A 12,527-nucleotide genomic window follows, 5' to 3' on the forward strand; every position below is an offset into this window, starting at 1 on the left:
CTGGATGCCCTGAGAAGGAGCATCTTGTGTCCGTAAATACATCCATTCATTAATAAGCTTATTCAGAGCCTACTGTGCACCAGTCCCTGTAGTGGGAGTCAGAGATACCAGGGAGAAAATACAGATGCAGCCCTCCTGGGTCTAACCATTTAGCAGGGAGCGAGGCGTATGAACGCTCACAGTGCAGTAAGGGCAGTGCTGGGACCAGGGTAAGCGTGGGCCTGGTGGACCCCATATAGGGTCTGTGCAGGTTTGACAGTGAGCTCCGTAGGCTATGACCTTTTGGAAGCAGATCACCAAACCTGTCTTCCGAGGCAACTTTTGGTGGATTTAAACCTCTAGCCTTTCGGCTAGAAGTCTAGTGCTTCACCATTGCACCACACAGGGACTCTGGTCTCACATGTAAAAGTGGGTAAAGCAGTAGGAAGTGTCCTGTTATTCTAGTTCTCGTACAAGACCAGGAATGGATGCTTCTTTGGCAGTGATCCATGGGAAAGGGGGCAATTTAGGCTGTCTGAGGGTCCAGGGATGTACGTCCATCGGTGCCCATCTCCAACATCCATGCCCTCCATCTCCCTTCCTTCCGTTCGTCTGTCTGAGAGGTGGCTGTAGAGCCCCAGGGCGAGCACCTGCATTCTGTCCAGTCAGAGCAGCAGCAACCTGTCTTTTCCTTTCCCTACAGGAAGCTGCACAGTGGGATGAAGACATACGGGTGTGAGCTCTGCGGAAAGCGCTTCCTGGATAGTTTGCGACTGAGAATGCACTTACTGGCTCATTCAGGTAGGCAAAGATGCCCTGATGGGCCCATCTGGGTACAGGAAACCACCTCCCGTCCCCTCCGACCCCACACTCAGAGCCTGCTGTGCCATGGATGTCCCCACTGCTGGCCGGGCCCTTGGTCCACCTTGTCTTGTGGAGTAGTTGGCCAACCTGGATGCTCCTTCCAGGTTCATGGAGCAAAAAGGCCATCCTGACTGTGTGACTGTCCGGATAAACCCATTTGCATGCTTCTGGGTTTCCCAGGGCATCGTTGGCACCCAGTGACCTGTGTGATCTACCTTCCAAAGTAGACTGTAGTTTCATTAGCGAAACAGTTGTGGAATTAGGTTCTCACTGTCTAATGAATCTGACTATTGGGTTCACATTATACAGGAGCCTTTAATTAAATAGACACAGAAAGGTTAGAACACAAAGCTAGTTATAGCATGCCGTTTTTTTGTTTTTTGTTTGGTGGTGGTGTTGTTTTTTGCAAGTTAATTTTATCCAATTCTAGTGGGGTTGGCTGTGTGGCTGCTGGTATTTTTGCCCATGTTTTGACTGGAGGATGCAGGCAAAGCTGCTTTGCCCCATGAGGCATGGAAAGGGGAGAGGTGCCTGCCATACAGCATGCCCAGCAGTCCTCAGTGGAGAGAAGGATGCAGCAGGCCTAATGCTGCTGCTTCAAGGCTAAGGGGTTGCGGAAGCCTCTCCATTTCCCTGCCAGGGGCAGTGCCCTCTTCTTTCCAGTTCCCTTGCTTTCAACCTTGGAGTCACTCTTTTAGGGAAGGGAGGAAGGGTTGTCTTCTTGAAAGCTGATCAGAAGAGGGAAAAATGTGGAACAGAATTTCATACTCTCAGGGGATTCTAGACTTTCTGGAGCCTTTGAGGCTGGAAGAACCCTGAAACTGTTGCCCTGAGATAATTTTTGAACTTTAAACCTTAAACCAAAACTATCCCCTGAAGTCCCCTTTGAACCAAAAAGTAGTTTATCTTAACAAGTACATCTTCTTTGAGCATCATGGTCCTTTAAAGAATTATCTATGTGAGATCAAATTGACAACCATAACTCAAAAGATTGGATGAGATGCTTAGGGGCAGTGAGTTTAAGATAATGGTGGTGGAATAATTTGGAAAAGGATAATGAGAATGGTAGCACAACTTGAAGAATGTAGTCAGTGTCACTGAATAGTACATGTAGAAATTGTTGAAATGGTGTATTTTGGTTGTGTATACTTCCACCAAAAAAAGGGGGGGGGGCAGTTATCTTCTTATTTGATCTTGCTCTTCTCTCATGTACTCAACTGCCAGACTCTGCAGGTTCTTTCCCTGTGTGGCCTCAAACATCTCCTTGGCAGGCAGTTTAGCATTTATGAAGAGGGCATAGGTTTTGGGGTTAGACAGATTTGGGGTTCAAATCCTGTTTGCAATATGTGCTGTGTGACCTCAGGTAGATTTATCTTCTGAACCCCAGTTCTGCATTTGTAAAGTACAGGTATGACTAAACTCATACAATTTCTTCTTTTTAGGATTAAGTGAGAGGATATATGTTAAAGGCATGCATACATAGCATAATCCCTGGCATACAGTTGGTATTTTATAAATGTCAATTGCTTTTGCTTCTACCTTCCTCCCTTTTCTGCACTTCTGAAGCTGTCACTCTGGGGCATGTTCCCATTGTCTTACTCCAGAAGCTTCTGGTCTGGCTGGCTGTTTCCACTCTGCCCACACCCTAGCGCATCGTATGTACAGTCATGTAAATGCTATTGGGTAGTTTTTTATGCTTCCGCTTGCCACTGCCTTGCTGTAGGTCCCTTGTTGGATGTTTGTCTTCCCGGCCTTTGTGGCTTTTATTAAAGTGCCCTAACTACTCCCCCTCTCTTCCCATTCTTCCCTCTTCCAGATCCAGAGACCTGACCACACCGGGTGCTCTCTGATCGCCCTGTCCCAATGTCTTGGTGCGTTCCATGCCTCCTTCCTGTGGAGTCTCCCATGCCTTGCTCCACTGAGCCACGTCCATTTGCCCGCCAGCCTCACCCTGGCCTGGAGTCCTGAGCTCAGTCATCCCTGTGTTTGACATCTCAGTACTCACTTACTCTTTGTGTTCTGTTTTAATAACTCACGCCTTGTACCTTCTTCAGCTTTGCTCTTTGTTTAGAGTTCAGTGTGTGGTTTGAACCTGCTCCCCCAACCCGAGAGCAGAGTCTGGGTCCTCCCTGCTCTCTCTAACCATCTGGTGCTGGACACTTAGATGGCGGTAATACACTTTCAGCCTGTTGTCAAAGCTCCCTTGCCCTCTCTGTAACTCAGTCCCAGTGAGCATTATTTCTCATTGCTCAGAGCTCAGTGGCTTTTTCACTGCATTCCTGCTGCCTGAATAGCCCTTCTCCAGTCTTCCCATATCCAGGTCTTCCCAGTCCCTTCCACAATGCCATCCCCATTGCTTCCCACCTCCAGCAGGAAGTCGTCTCGTGCCTTCCTCTGGGTGCCCGTATTCCTTTATCTGATGTTATCTTTGGGCACAATCTTTCTTGTCTTACAGTTATTTACGGACTTGTCTTATCTCCCCTACTTGGGAGGCAGGGTGATAGAGTGGGGGTAAATTTGGGCACCCACCTCCAGACAATGTGATCTTGGAGAAGAAGCATAACCTCTCTGAACCTTAGTTTCCTTGTCTGTGAAATGAGAACACTTGTGCCCACCTCAGAGAAGTTGTGAGGCTCAGATCTGGTATATAAGAAGCTTTCAGTATATGTAATTTCTCTTCCCCTCTCTTCCTCTAAGAGATGATAAGCTACGTGGGGACAGACTCTCTCCCTATGAAGACCAGCACACTACCTGGCACGTTGTTGGAGTCAACAAATATTTGTTGAGTGTAAACTGCAGGTGTTGCTAACATAATTTTTTTTGAGGATTAAGTAAGAGAGTATGGGTTAACAACATACATAGCACAGTCCCTGGCATACAGTTGGTGTTTAATAAATGTTGATGGCTTCTGCTTCCACCTTCCTGGAAGTCTACAGGATCCCTGCAGTCTCCTGCCTGGTCTCTCCTGCAAGAGGAGCTGTTTAGGCTCTGTCCCCAGGCTCACTGGGGGGCAGCCGGGAGCCCGCTGGCCCATGTCACACCCCTCTTCCTGACAGTGTGGCCAACTGTCTCCTCTGTGTACTCCTTCAGCAGTGTTGGTGGGGGTGGGGAGGGACAGGTAGAGAGGAGAAGAGCTGCTTACATGTTTTAGGAGTCCCCAGTTCAGACAAGACGAGGGACTTTGCACTCCTACACTGTGGAGCCTGAGGTTCCCTGGGGAGGTGCATTTAGGACCCAACTGAGATGCCACTTGAAGCCCCCATGGTCTCATGGGAGTTTTTCCTTTCAGTGCCTGTCTTTTTGGGTACTGAAGGCTGGTTGTGCCAAATAATTTGTCCTTCTGAAGTTCATTTGCCAATGCCCTTGTGAAGGAGGATTTGCTGATGGGGGAGGTATGCTGAGTCATAATACTGTTTTCATGCACCCTTGCAGATAGCTCATAGCCTGGTATTTCCACTCTCTATTTTTTTCTTTCTATCGTGCTGCATACCTCACACCTCTGTGCTGGAATGACTTGAAAATAAGATAGCATGAAAGGGCTCTGTGAGGCTAGGACACTTCCTGAATGGTTTGACCCCTTGTTAAACAGGGAGGGCCCTGGGGCCTTGTTGGGAGTTAGGGTCTGAGGGCTGGGTTGGTGGTGCCAGGTTTTCCTTCTGATTCCAGAAGCAAAAGTCAGGCTTTACACATTCTGATTCCTCCCCCAGACGCCTGATAACAGACTGATGCCATGCGTTAGAGGAGACCTTTAATTAGATGGCAGAAGGTCTTGCTGCTCCGGTTCCATGAGATGAAGGCTCCATGCAGGGAGCTGAGAGCAAGAATTGTCCCTAAAGGACTGTAGTGCAGACCCATTTTACAGAAGTTAACCAAGAGTTGGAGGAATAGCAGTGCAGAGTCTAAGAGAACAGTAGTTGCTCCAGAACCTGGGGGACCATTTTTTAAAAAGGGGGAGCCTGTGGAGAAGTGAGTCCGGGGACTGGGTAGGGGTAATGGGTCCTCCTGGCTTCCCCCGAGTGTTTTCACTGCCCTTGCACAGGGCACATTCCTGCTGTTTTCTTCTGCTCAGCAGAGCTGAACGGCGCTCACTTCCTTGCTAGCTCCGTGTGCTGGCTCCCCACCCCCCTTTTGGCGAGCACTGCCTGTGTTTGTTATTGTAGTTCTGGCAGTGGGCCAGGCCTGGCTGGGCGCCAGGCTGTGGGTACAGTATGTACAGTGAGTGCTGAGCCAAGTTTGTCATCATACACGATTAATTTTTTTTTTTTTTCTAATCTGGTAGGGGTGGGGTGAAGGAGGAGGCTAGCGGAGTTTTTCCAATGCTTGAGAATAGGACGCATTGAATTCCGCGGAGATGTGATTTCTGAAAGGAATAAAATGTTCGAGCTTGTTTTTCCTTCTCGGCTTTTCCTCCTCACTCTCCTTTTCTTCCTCCTCGTCTTCCTTTCCCCGTCGGTCGGGTGAGATCAGCCTATGCGAGATCTACAACGTGAAGACTTTTTTTTCAGGGTCTAGAATACTAAGTTTACGCTCCTGAGTCAGTTTGCATTGTGTGGAAATGGACAATTTGTTTAATTAGAAGTTTGCCCTGTAGGAGACCCTTCTTAGAGACAGTGCTTTCTCTTTTTCTCCCTCTCTCCCTTTTTTTTTAAGTTTTTTTTTTCCTCTATTTAAGACCCTAAATGGTAGAAGTGAATGTTCAGTTTAATTGAAGTTTTTATTTCTGTTTGAATGTGTTAACTAATCCAGTGTTTATGAGATATACCGGATGATAACAATAAGTTTAAATTAACTAACAGTAACCTAACTCATTAACTAATGAGGTTGATCTGGCCATACACTGGTTCTTAGAAGTGGTTCTTGGGGTCAGGAGCGTTTGAGTATTGAAAAGAGGCTTGGGGTGGGAAGAGAGATAACCTTGGGTGCTTTGCAAAGCAGGCCCTGCCGGGGGTGGGGTGAAACTCGGGTGTAGGGTTGTGACTGTGAGCAGGAAAGAACCCCCATCTGTGGGGATGTGTCTGATGCCTCTCTCCCCACCCTTGGCTGCCTTATGCCTTGTGGGGATAGGGCCCTGTAACATCTGTGGACATGCTGTCTCTTTGCCGTTCTTCGTTCTAATTTACGAGATGGTTCCTCTCTTGGGGACGTCCACAGGTTGACCATAGTCTTAGGCAGTAACTCCGGTTGGTTCTGAGATTTGCTAGTATAAGATCTCCCATTAGGTAGTATTTCCCACAGCTTGGCTTAAGGTACTGGTGGATTACAAATCAGCACCCCCAGAGCTGCCTGCCCCCATTATTTGACTTGCTGTATACATTTTGGGGGTTTGCATTTTTATGGGGCCTGCTCCTATTCTGGGAGTTTCATTCATTTTTTTCATCAGTGAATCTTTAATAAACACTAATTATGCGTCAGACTCTGTATCCTTGTTAAGAAGGTGCCACACTATTCCTGTCCTCAAGGAGCTTACATCTAGTAGGGGAGATAAGTTTGGCTGTAAAATAGTGGTGAAAGAAGGCAGTGTTTGAAAAATGCCACAGTAGAAGTGCCAAGAAAGAGTTCTTAGAGAAATTCAGAGGATACCTATGCTTAGATGATGCAGTATTTTCTCACTGCTGTTTTGATGGAATGAGGCCTCCATGCAGGGAGCTGACAGCAAGAGTGTACTCTAAGGATCTGTAGTGCAGACCCATTTTACAGAAAATAATCAAGGGTTGGAGCACCATTGCAGGGTCTAAAAGAACAATAGTTGCTCCAGTACCTTGGGGACCATTTTTTAAAAAAGGGTAGGCCATGGAGAAGTGAGTCTGGGGAGAAGAGAGAGTGTTCCTTCCAGTTTTTTGGGGGAGGATGGGTGGAACTTGAATAGATGCTGAGAGCAGCATTCTGAGCAGCAAAGGCATCGGTGGTGGGAAAGCCCAAGTCGTCTATGGAGATGTCCAGTGTAGTAGCTGAGAAGTGCGGGCTCTATGTTGGGGTGAGGACCGGGGGTTGCTGGGTTTAGAAGGGAGGGGTGCAGCAGACAGTGGAGGGTCTTGAATGGCAAAATGGTTTGCATTTTACCCAGCAGCACTGGAGAACCACTGAAAATTTGAGTAAAGGAGTGACAGGTTGTTTTTTCCAGAATAGGAAGGGCTGTTGGGCTTCTTGCTGTAGACGAGGCCAGAGTACAGGATTGATAAGACCCCGCTTGGAGAAATGCAGTGACTGGCAGTCAAGATGGGTACAAGGCTGGAGCGTGGAGGGGCCGGTAGCCCCTGCACTGGATAGGGGCATTGCAGACTTTCTTTGGCAGTCAGTCCGGCGGATGACAGATCCCCTCCACCCACTTCCCGCCGTCCTTGTCCTGTGTACCCTGAGCCTGACTATTAAGAAACTGTCCCTGATAGCAGACTCTTCCCCATAGTCAGAGCTGTGGGGAAAGGATGCCATCTCTGGCTGAGAGATGTTCTGATTCCAGCAGCAGCAGGTTGGCCGTGGCATATTGTCTGGGGCCTGGGTCATCCCTCTGGCAGTGAAAAGTGATGGAGGTGCTAGGGCCAGAAACCAGACTGGTTCTCTTGTGCTTTCCCCTGTCATGCCTGGGTAGAAGGAAAAAAACTTACAAGATGTCGAAGATCTGTGGGTTGTACTTGTTCATTTTTGGAGCACTTAGAATTGGGTTTCAGGGTAAAGACAGAGAAGGTGGGGGAATCAAGTGGCCTGCAAGTTCCCTGGGACTGTGAGGAGAGGCTGGTCCCACAGCGATGATAGGAGAGGCATCTTGGGATCCAAAGATGGCTTCTTGGAACCTGCAGCTTCTTCTGACCTTGCAGCTCCCTTCTCTCTGTTTACCTCTCCCTGCCCGGCTTAGCTATTTGCTGAAAGCAAGAGATTGGGGGTTATCTAGGCACATGTGAACGCATGACCAATTCATTGACTCTCTGCTGCTGGGTTCCTGGGTGGCGCTAATGGTTAACGCACTCGTCTGCTAACCAAAAGGTTGGTGGTTCAAGTCCACCCAGGGGTGCCTTGAAAGAAAGGCCTGGTGATCTACTTCAAAAAAGCTAGCCATTGAAAACCCTATGGAGCACAGTTCTAGTCTGACACACACAGGGTTACCATGAGTTGGAAACGACTCAGCACAACTGGAATGCTGCTCACGCACTAATGGGGGTCACCTTTCGCTCTGGTTAGCTTTCTGTCATCAAGGTAAAACCGGGAGATAACAAGAGGAAAAAAAAACTTCCTTCAGGTTCTTTAAGTACTTCACAACGCTTTAATAGGTGGGCATGCTTGTTTAGGTTAAGAGGGCAGGGAGGATCAGATGTGGTTAGCTCAAATGCTGGACGTTAGGTGATGGGGGTGCGGAGAAAAGAAAGGGCAGTGAGAAGCCACTCTCCCCAGCTCCCTCTTGAACACACTCCACACTCCTCTCTCTCCCTACTCTGACTTTGGCCGCCTTCCCAAACTTTTTCCCAGAGTGGTGTCGTCACTGGCTTGCCGGCAGGTCTGGATGTTCTGCCAGCATTCCAGAGAGTTTATGATCGCTTGCAGATGCGCCTCCAAGAACACACTGTACCCAAAGCAGAAATTAATGCAGGCTTGACTGCTGTCCAAGCCCATACACGGGAGAGAGGAAAAAGAAAACAAAAACTGTTTAATGCTGTTTATAAATTATACACTGGCTGATGAAAAATACATTTCTTTCCTCCCCTGTTCCATTCCCCCCTCCGCCCCCTTCCCCCTCCCCCTGCTCCATTCTGCCTCAAGAGCCTAAACTGAGACCAGAAGAATATGGTTTTGCTTTTTAGCTTCTGTTTTGGCTGGGATCCGAAACCCCCCTGCTGATTCACAGCTAGAGTATTTTTCCCCTTTACCTGATGAAATATACTGATTTTCCAGCCCAGATGGGGTGTTTCTGGTTTTGTTGTTGGGGTGTTTTGACTTTTTTTTTGGCTAGGGATTTTGTTTACGGAAAGTGGCGGGTCCTGTGATGGCGTGGGGTGTGATGCTGGCCCCATGGCAGATAAATCTTCCATATCTGTCCACCTTGGTGCTACTAGATGTGTGTGCCTGGGTCCCCAAACCCAGAAGGTTGCACATCAGGCCAGCTGAACAGAGAAAGTTCATTGCAGGCCGTTGTATTAAAACAGTGTTTTCACCGCTTCTCTCCCACCCCTTCACCTCCAACCCCTGTGTGAAGAGGGGGCTTCGCGTGTCTCTCCCCAAAAATCCTCATGTCTGTGCCTCCATATGGTGCCTTAGCAGGGGTTGGGGAAGGCATTGCGTCTACCCCTCTGGATCCCAGCCTCTTCCTCCCGCACCCCCCGTTCTGATCCCCCACCCCAATTTATTCTATAAATTCGTTTCCACATTATGTCTATCCATTTACATGGCTTTTGTGTTTTTTAATACTGCTAATGTTTATCATTTGCCCAACAGGCTCAACAGATTTTGCTTCCTGTAGTGCATGGAGGCTTTAGAGCCCCCTTGTTGCTAAGTAGCAGTCTCCCTGTACTGTAATGGACTGATTTTGTATTCCGTTCAGCGCTGTATCTTATTTTTGTATGCAAGACAAAGTGTTTTGATGGAGGACGATTGCAGCAGTGTCTGGAGGCTGTTTGGAGTTTTATGGGCTGTACAGTACACTGTGTGCTCTCTGAACAGAACACAGGCTGTTGAATTTTGGATGGGATTTGTCATTTTTCCCCTTTCGGAGAGGAGCCTGTCAGATAGAACAGTACTTTAAGGGTGGAGGAAAGAAAGTGGAAATTATGTAATAACCTTCCTCGCTCTCTTTCTCTCAATGATTTTTCTAGCCCAAAATAGGGTGGTTTCTCCCACACACACCCCCTTTCATACACCACATGTTTTTGTAGGGCTAGCTGATGACGTTCTTCGTATGAAATGAACGGTGCCTTGGAGAGGAGGATGCTGGGACATTCTGTCTGTTTGTTGATTCTCCTATTCTGTTTTCCTCTAGTTTGATTTCCTCTGCTTTGTTGGCCCTTGTTTTGGGGCCCTTGTTTTTGGCCCCCTGTCTGGGGATGGATGGGTAATGGGGTTGTAGGGTAGGGATGTTTGCATAGGATAGACCCAAAATAAAGGCCATTTTCTTACTTCCGGAGTCTTTGCACCTTCCTTTTGCTTCCCAGACATGCGCCCTGCCAGAAGCGTTCTTAGGTGGGTTTCAGACACTCTCTTCTTCCCTCAACCCCATTCCTGACCCTGTAACCCACCTGTGCCTGGGCCTCAGTCCTCCAGGGTTACGCCTGTGAGATCAGATTCTCCCTTTGCCATATATCGCAGTCTCTGTGGGCTGTTATCCTCGGAGCTCCTTTGAGGTCTCTGTTGGTGGCAGCTATTTCTTTTTCTGCTTTCCTCTTCTCTCCTTCATTTTTCTCCAGTCTCCTTTCATCTCACTTCATCTCTTCGTCCCTGTCCCCGTGTCTTCATCAGCTTCAGCTCTCTCTTGATGCCCCCGTGTATTTTCTGTCTGCCTTCTTACATCTTCATTTGTCTTCGTCTCTGTCTGTCTCGGCTGGTCTTCTCTCTCTCTCTTTTTCTCTTCCCTCAGAGTTTCTTAGCTTGCAAGTTGCGGGTGGCTGGGGTAGGGAGGGAAACCCTGGTGGCGTAGTCTGTGGCTGCTAACCAAAAGGTCGGCAGTTCGAATCCACCATGCGCTCCTTGGAAACTCTATGGGGCAGTTCTCCTTTGTCCTATAGGGTCGCTGTGAGTTGGAATCGACTTGACGGCAATGGGGTTTTACGGGGTAGGGAGCAAAATGTCACCCTGGCCCAGAAGGCCTGGGGAGGGTTCTTGAAGGAGTCCTCCAGAGAGTCCCAGCACCTGGAACCTCATGTGCTATTGTCCCTTGCCTCTTGGGGACCAGAGTGAGGCCTCTCTGGCTTGACTTTGCCTTTTCTGAGTCCCTGAATATTAAGCTGAACCGAGGATAGGCAGGTAGATGGGCAGGGTTAGCTTTTCAAGGTCCTTATTGGACTTTGCAAAAAAAAAAAGAAAATGCATCTTGCTGAAACTGGGCTCATAAGGTCTGTAACATACACCTGAGTACAGCATACACCAGACATCTTGTAGCTTCATTCACGTGCACCTACCCGTTGCCTGGCATAGTGCCAGACACATGGAAGGCTTTTCTAAGTATTTGTTGTGTGCCACCAGGGCTCCTTGCTGAATAAGTGAATATCCTGTTACTCAAGTGTTTGCATGACTAAGGGAGACCTAGGTTTGGTGGGTGGTGCCAGCGGCTGCTAACTGAAAGGTTGAAGGTTCGAGTCCACCCAGAGGTGCCTCAGAAGAAAGACCTGGTGATCTACTTACAAGAAATTTAGCCATTGAAAACCCTATGGAGCACAGTTCTGCTCTGACACACATGGAGTCACCAAGAGTTGGGGTTGACTCAGTGGCAGTTAGCAGGTTCAATGGGTCCTGAAGCTAACACAATTTTGGGTGCCCTCTCAAAGAAAAGAATGACAGCATTATGAGTATTAAGTATTAGCACCCCTCCCAGGAAAGGGGCTGGTACATATAAGGGTCCCTGAAGCATCAGCTTTATTAGCTTCAGGGAGAATCGACCTCCAGGAACCACTGTGAGGAGCTGGCGGTTGAAGGCCCCACGGTTGGAGCAACTGAGTGGGGAGACTTCAGACTGAGGATAGGATGGTGACATCCCTCAGCTCTGGGGTCCTTCGGAATGGAGGGCAGCCATGTCCATAGGTTGGCATTCCACAGGGCCAGGACAAATCTTCCCTGGCTGTGGCAAGCTGCCATTGGTCAGTGGGCCTGGAAGCCTCTGGAAGCATTTCATACTCTTCCCAGTGAGGCTTGGAGTCCCTGGATGGTACAGACAGTTAATGCACTTGGTTGCTAATGGAAACGTTGGCAGTTCACGTCCACCCAGAGGCACCTTGGAAGAAAAACCTGGTGATCTACTTCTGAAAAATCAGCCATTGAAAACCCTGTGTAGCACCATTCTGCTCTGACACATACGGGCTTCCCATGAGTTGGAGTTGACTCGAGGCCAACTAGTACTCCCAGTGAGGCTGGTTGGTAAGGATAGATGCTAAGTCCCATCTCACCCAGAGCCTCCAGGTGGGTGGGTTCATACTAGTCAACACGGTGGCATCCTAGCCTCCACAGTGACCTTTAGTGGCTCTCGATGAAACTGCATAACGCTCACACCTCTCCCAGATGCTCCACTGCCTTCCCAGGGTCTCTGCCTCCATCTGTGGCTTTGGTTTTCCTGCTTCCCTAGACAGTAGAACTGTGAGTCTGGCTGGGGCACAGGACAGTCCTCTCATCGTGTGTGTGTGTATCTTGGAGAGGAACAAGGAGGGTGAAGAGTCCCAGAGGATATGAGAAGTGCATGCAGAGGTGGTCTCGGGGTCTGTTCTATGGAGCTTGCAGACTCAAGTTCGTTGGGGTTGGTGGAGGAAGTAGGATTGGACAGCTCTTTAGGTAGGAGGGTACTTGTTGGAAGGTATGGAAAAGCTGCAGTTCTGTTCTGAGAAATGAGGAGTAGAGTACTAATCAGACCTTGGCGTGTGTGTGTGAGTGTGTGTGCGCGTGCGCATGCATGCACTTGCACTGCACACACGTGTGAGAGAAAAGGTTGAGAACGAGCATTTACATGAAATACTCAAAATTGTTCTTTTGCTGTAATGGGCCCGCACAGACCATTAACT

The 12,527-nt window shown here is 48.6% G+C and overlaps 1 protein-coding gene across 1 annotated transcript in view; it reads left to right on the forward strand.

Moving 5' to 3' along the window:
- Nucleotides 1-12,527, forward strand: part of ZBTB16 (zinc finger and BTB domain containing 16) — a 209,109-nt gene that overhangs the window by 105,025 nt on the left and 91,557 nt on the right. Inside the window, exon 3 of the mRNA XM_004382519.2 lies at nucleotides 683-780. Coding sequence (XP_004382576.1) covers nucleotides 683-780 — 98 coding nt within the window. The remainder of the gene's footprint in view (nucleotides 1-682; nucleotides 781-12,527) is intronic.

Source organism: Trichechus manatus, unplaced genomic scaffold (assembly GCF_000243295.1).
Source record: "Trichechus manatus latirostris isolate Lorelei unplaced genomic scaffold, TriManLat1.0 scaffold00094, whole genome shotgun sequence".
Classification (NCBI taxonomy): Eukaryota; Metazoa; Chordata; class Mammalia; order Sirenia; family Trichechidae; genus Trichechus; species Trichechus manatus.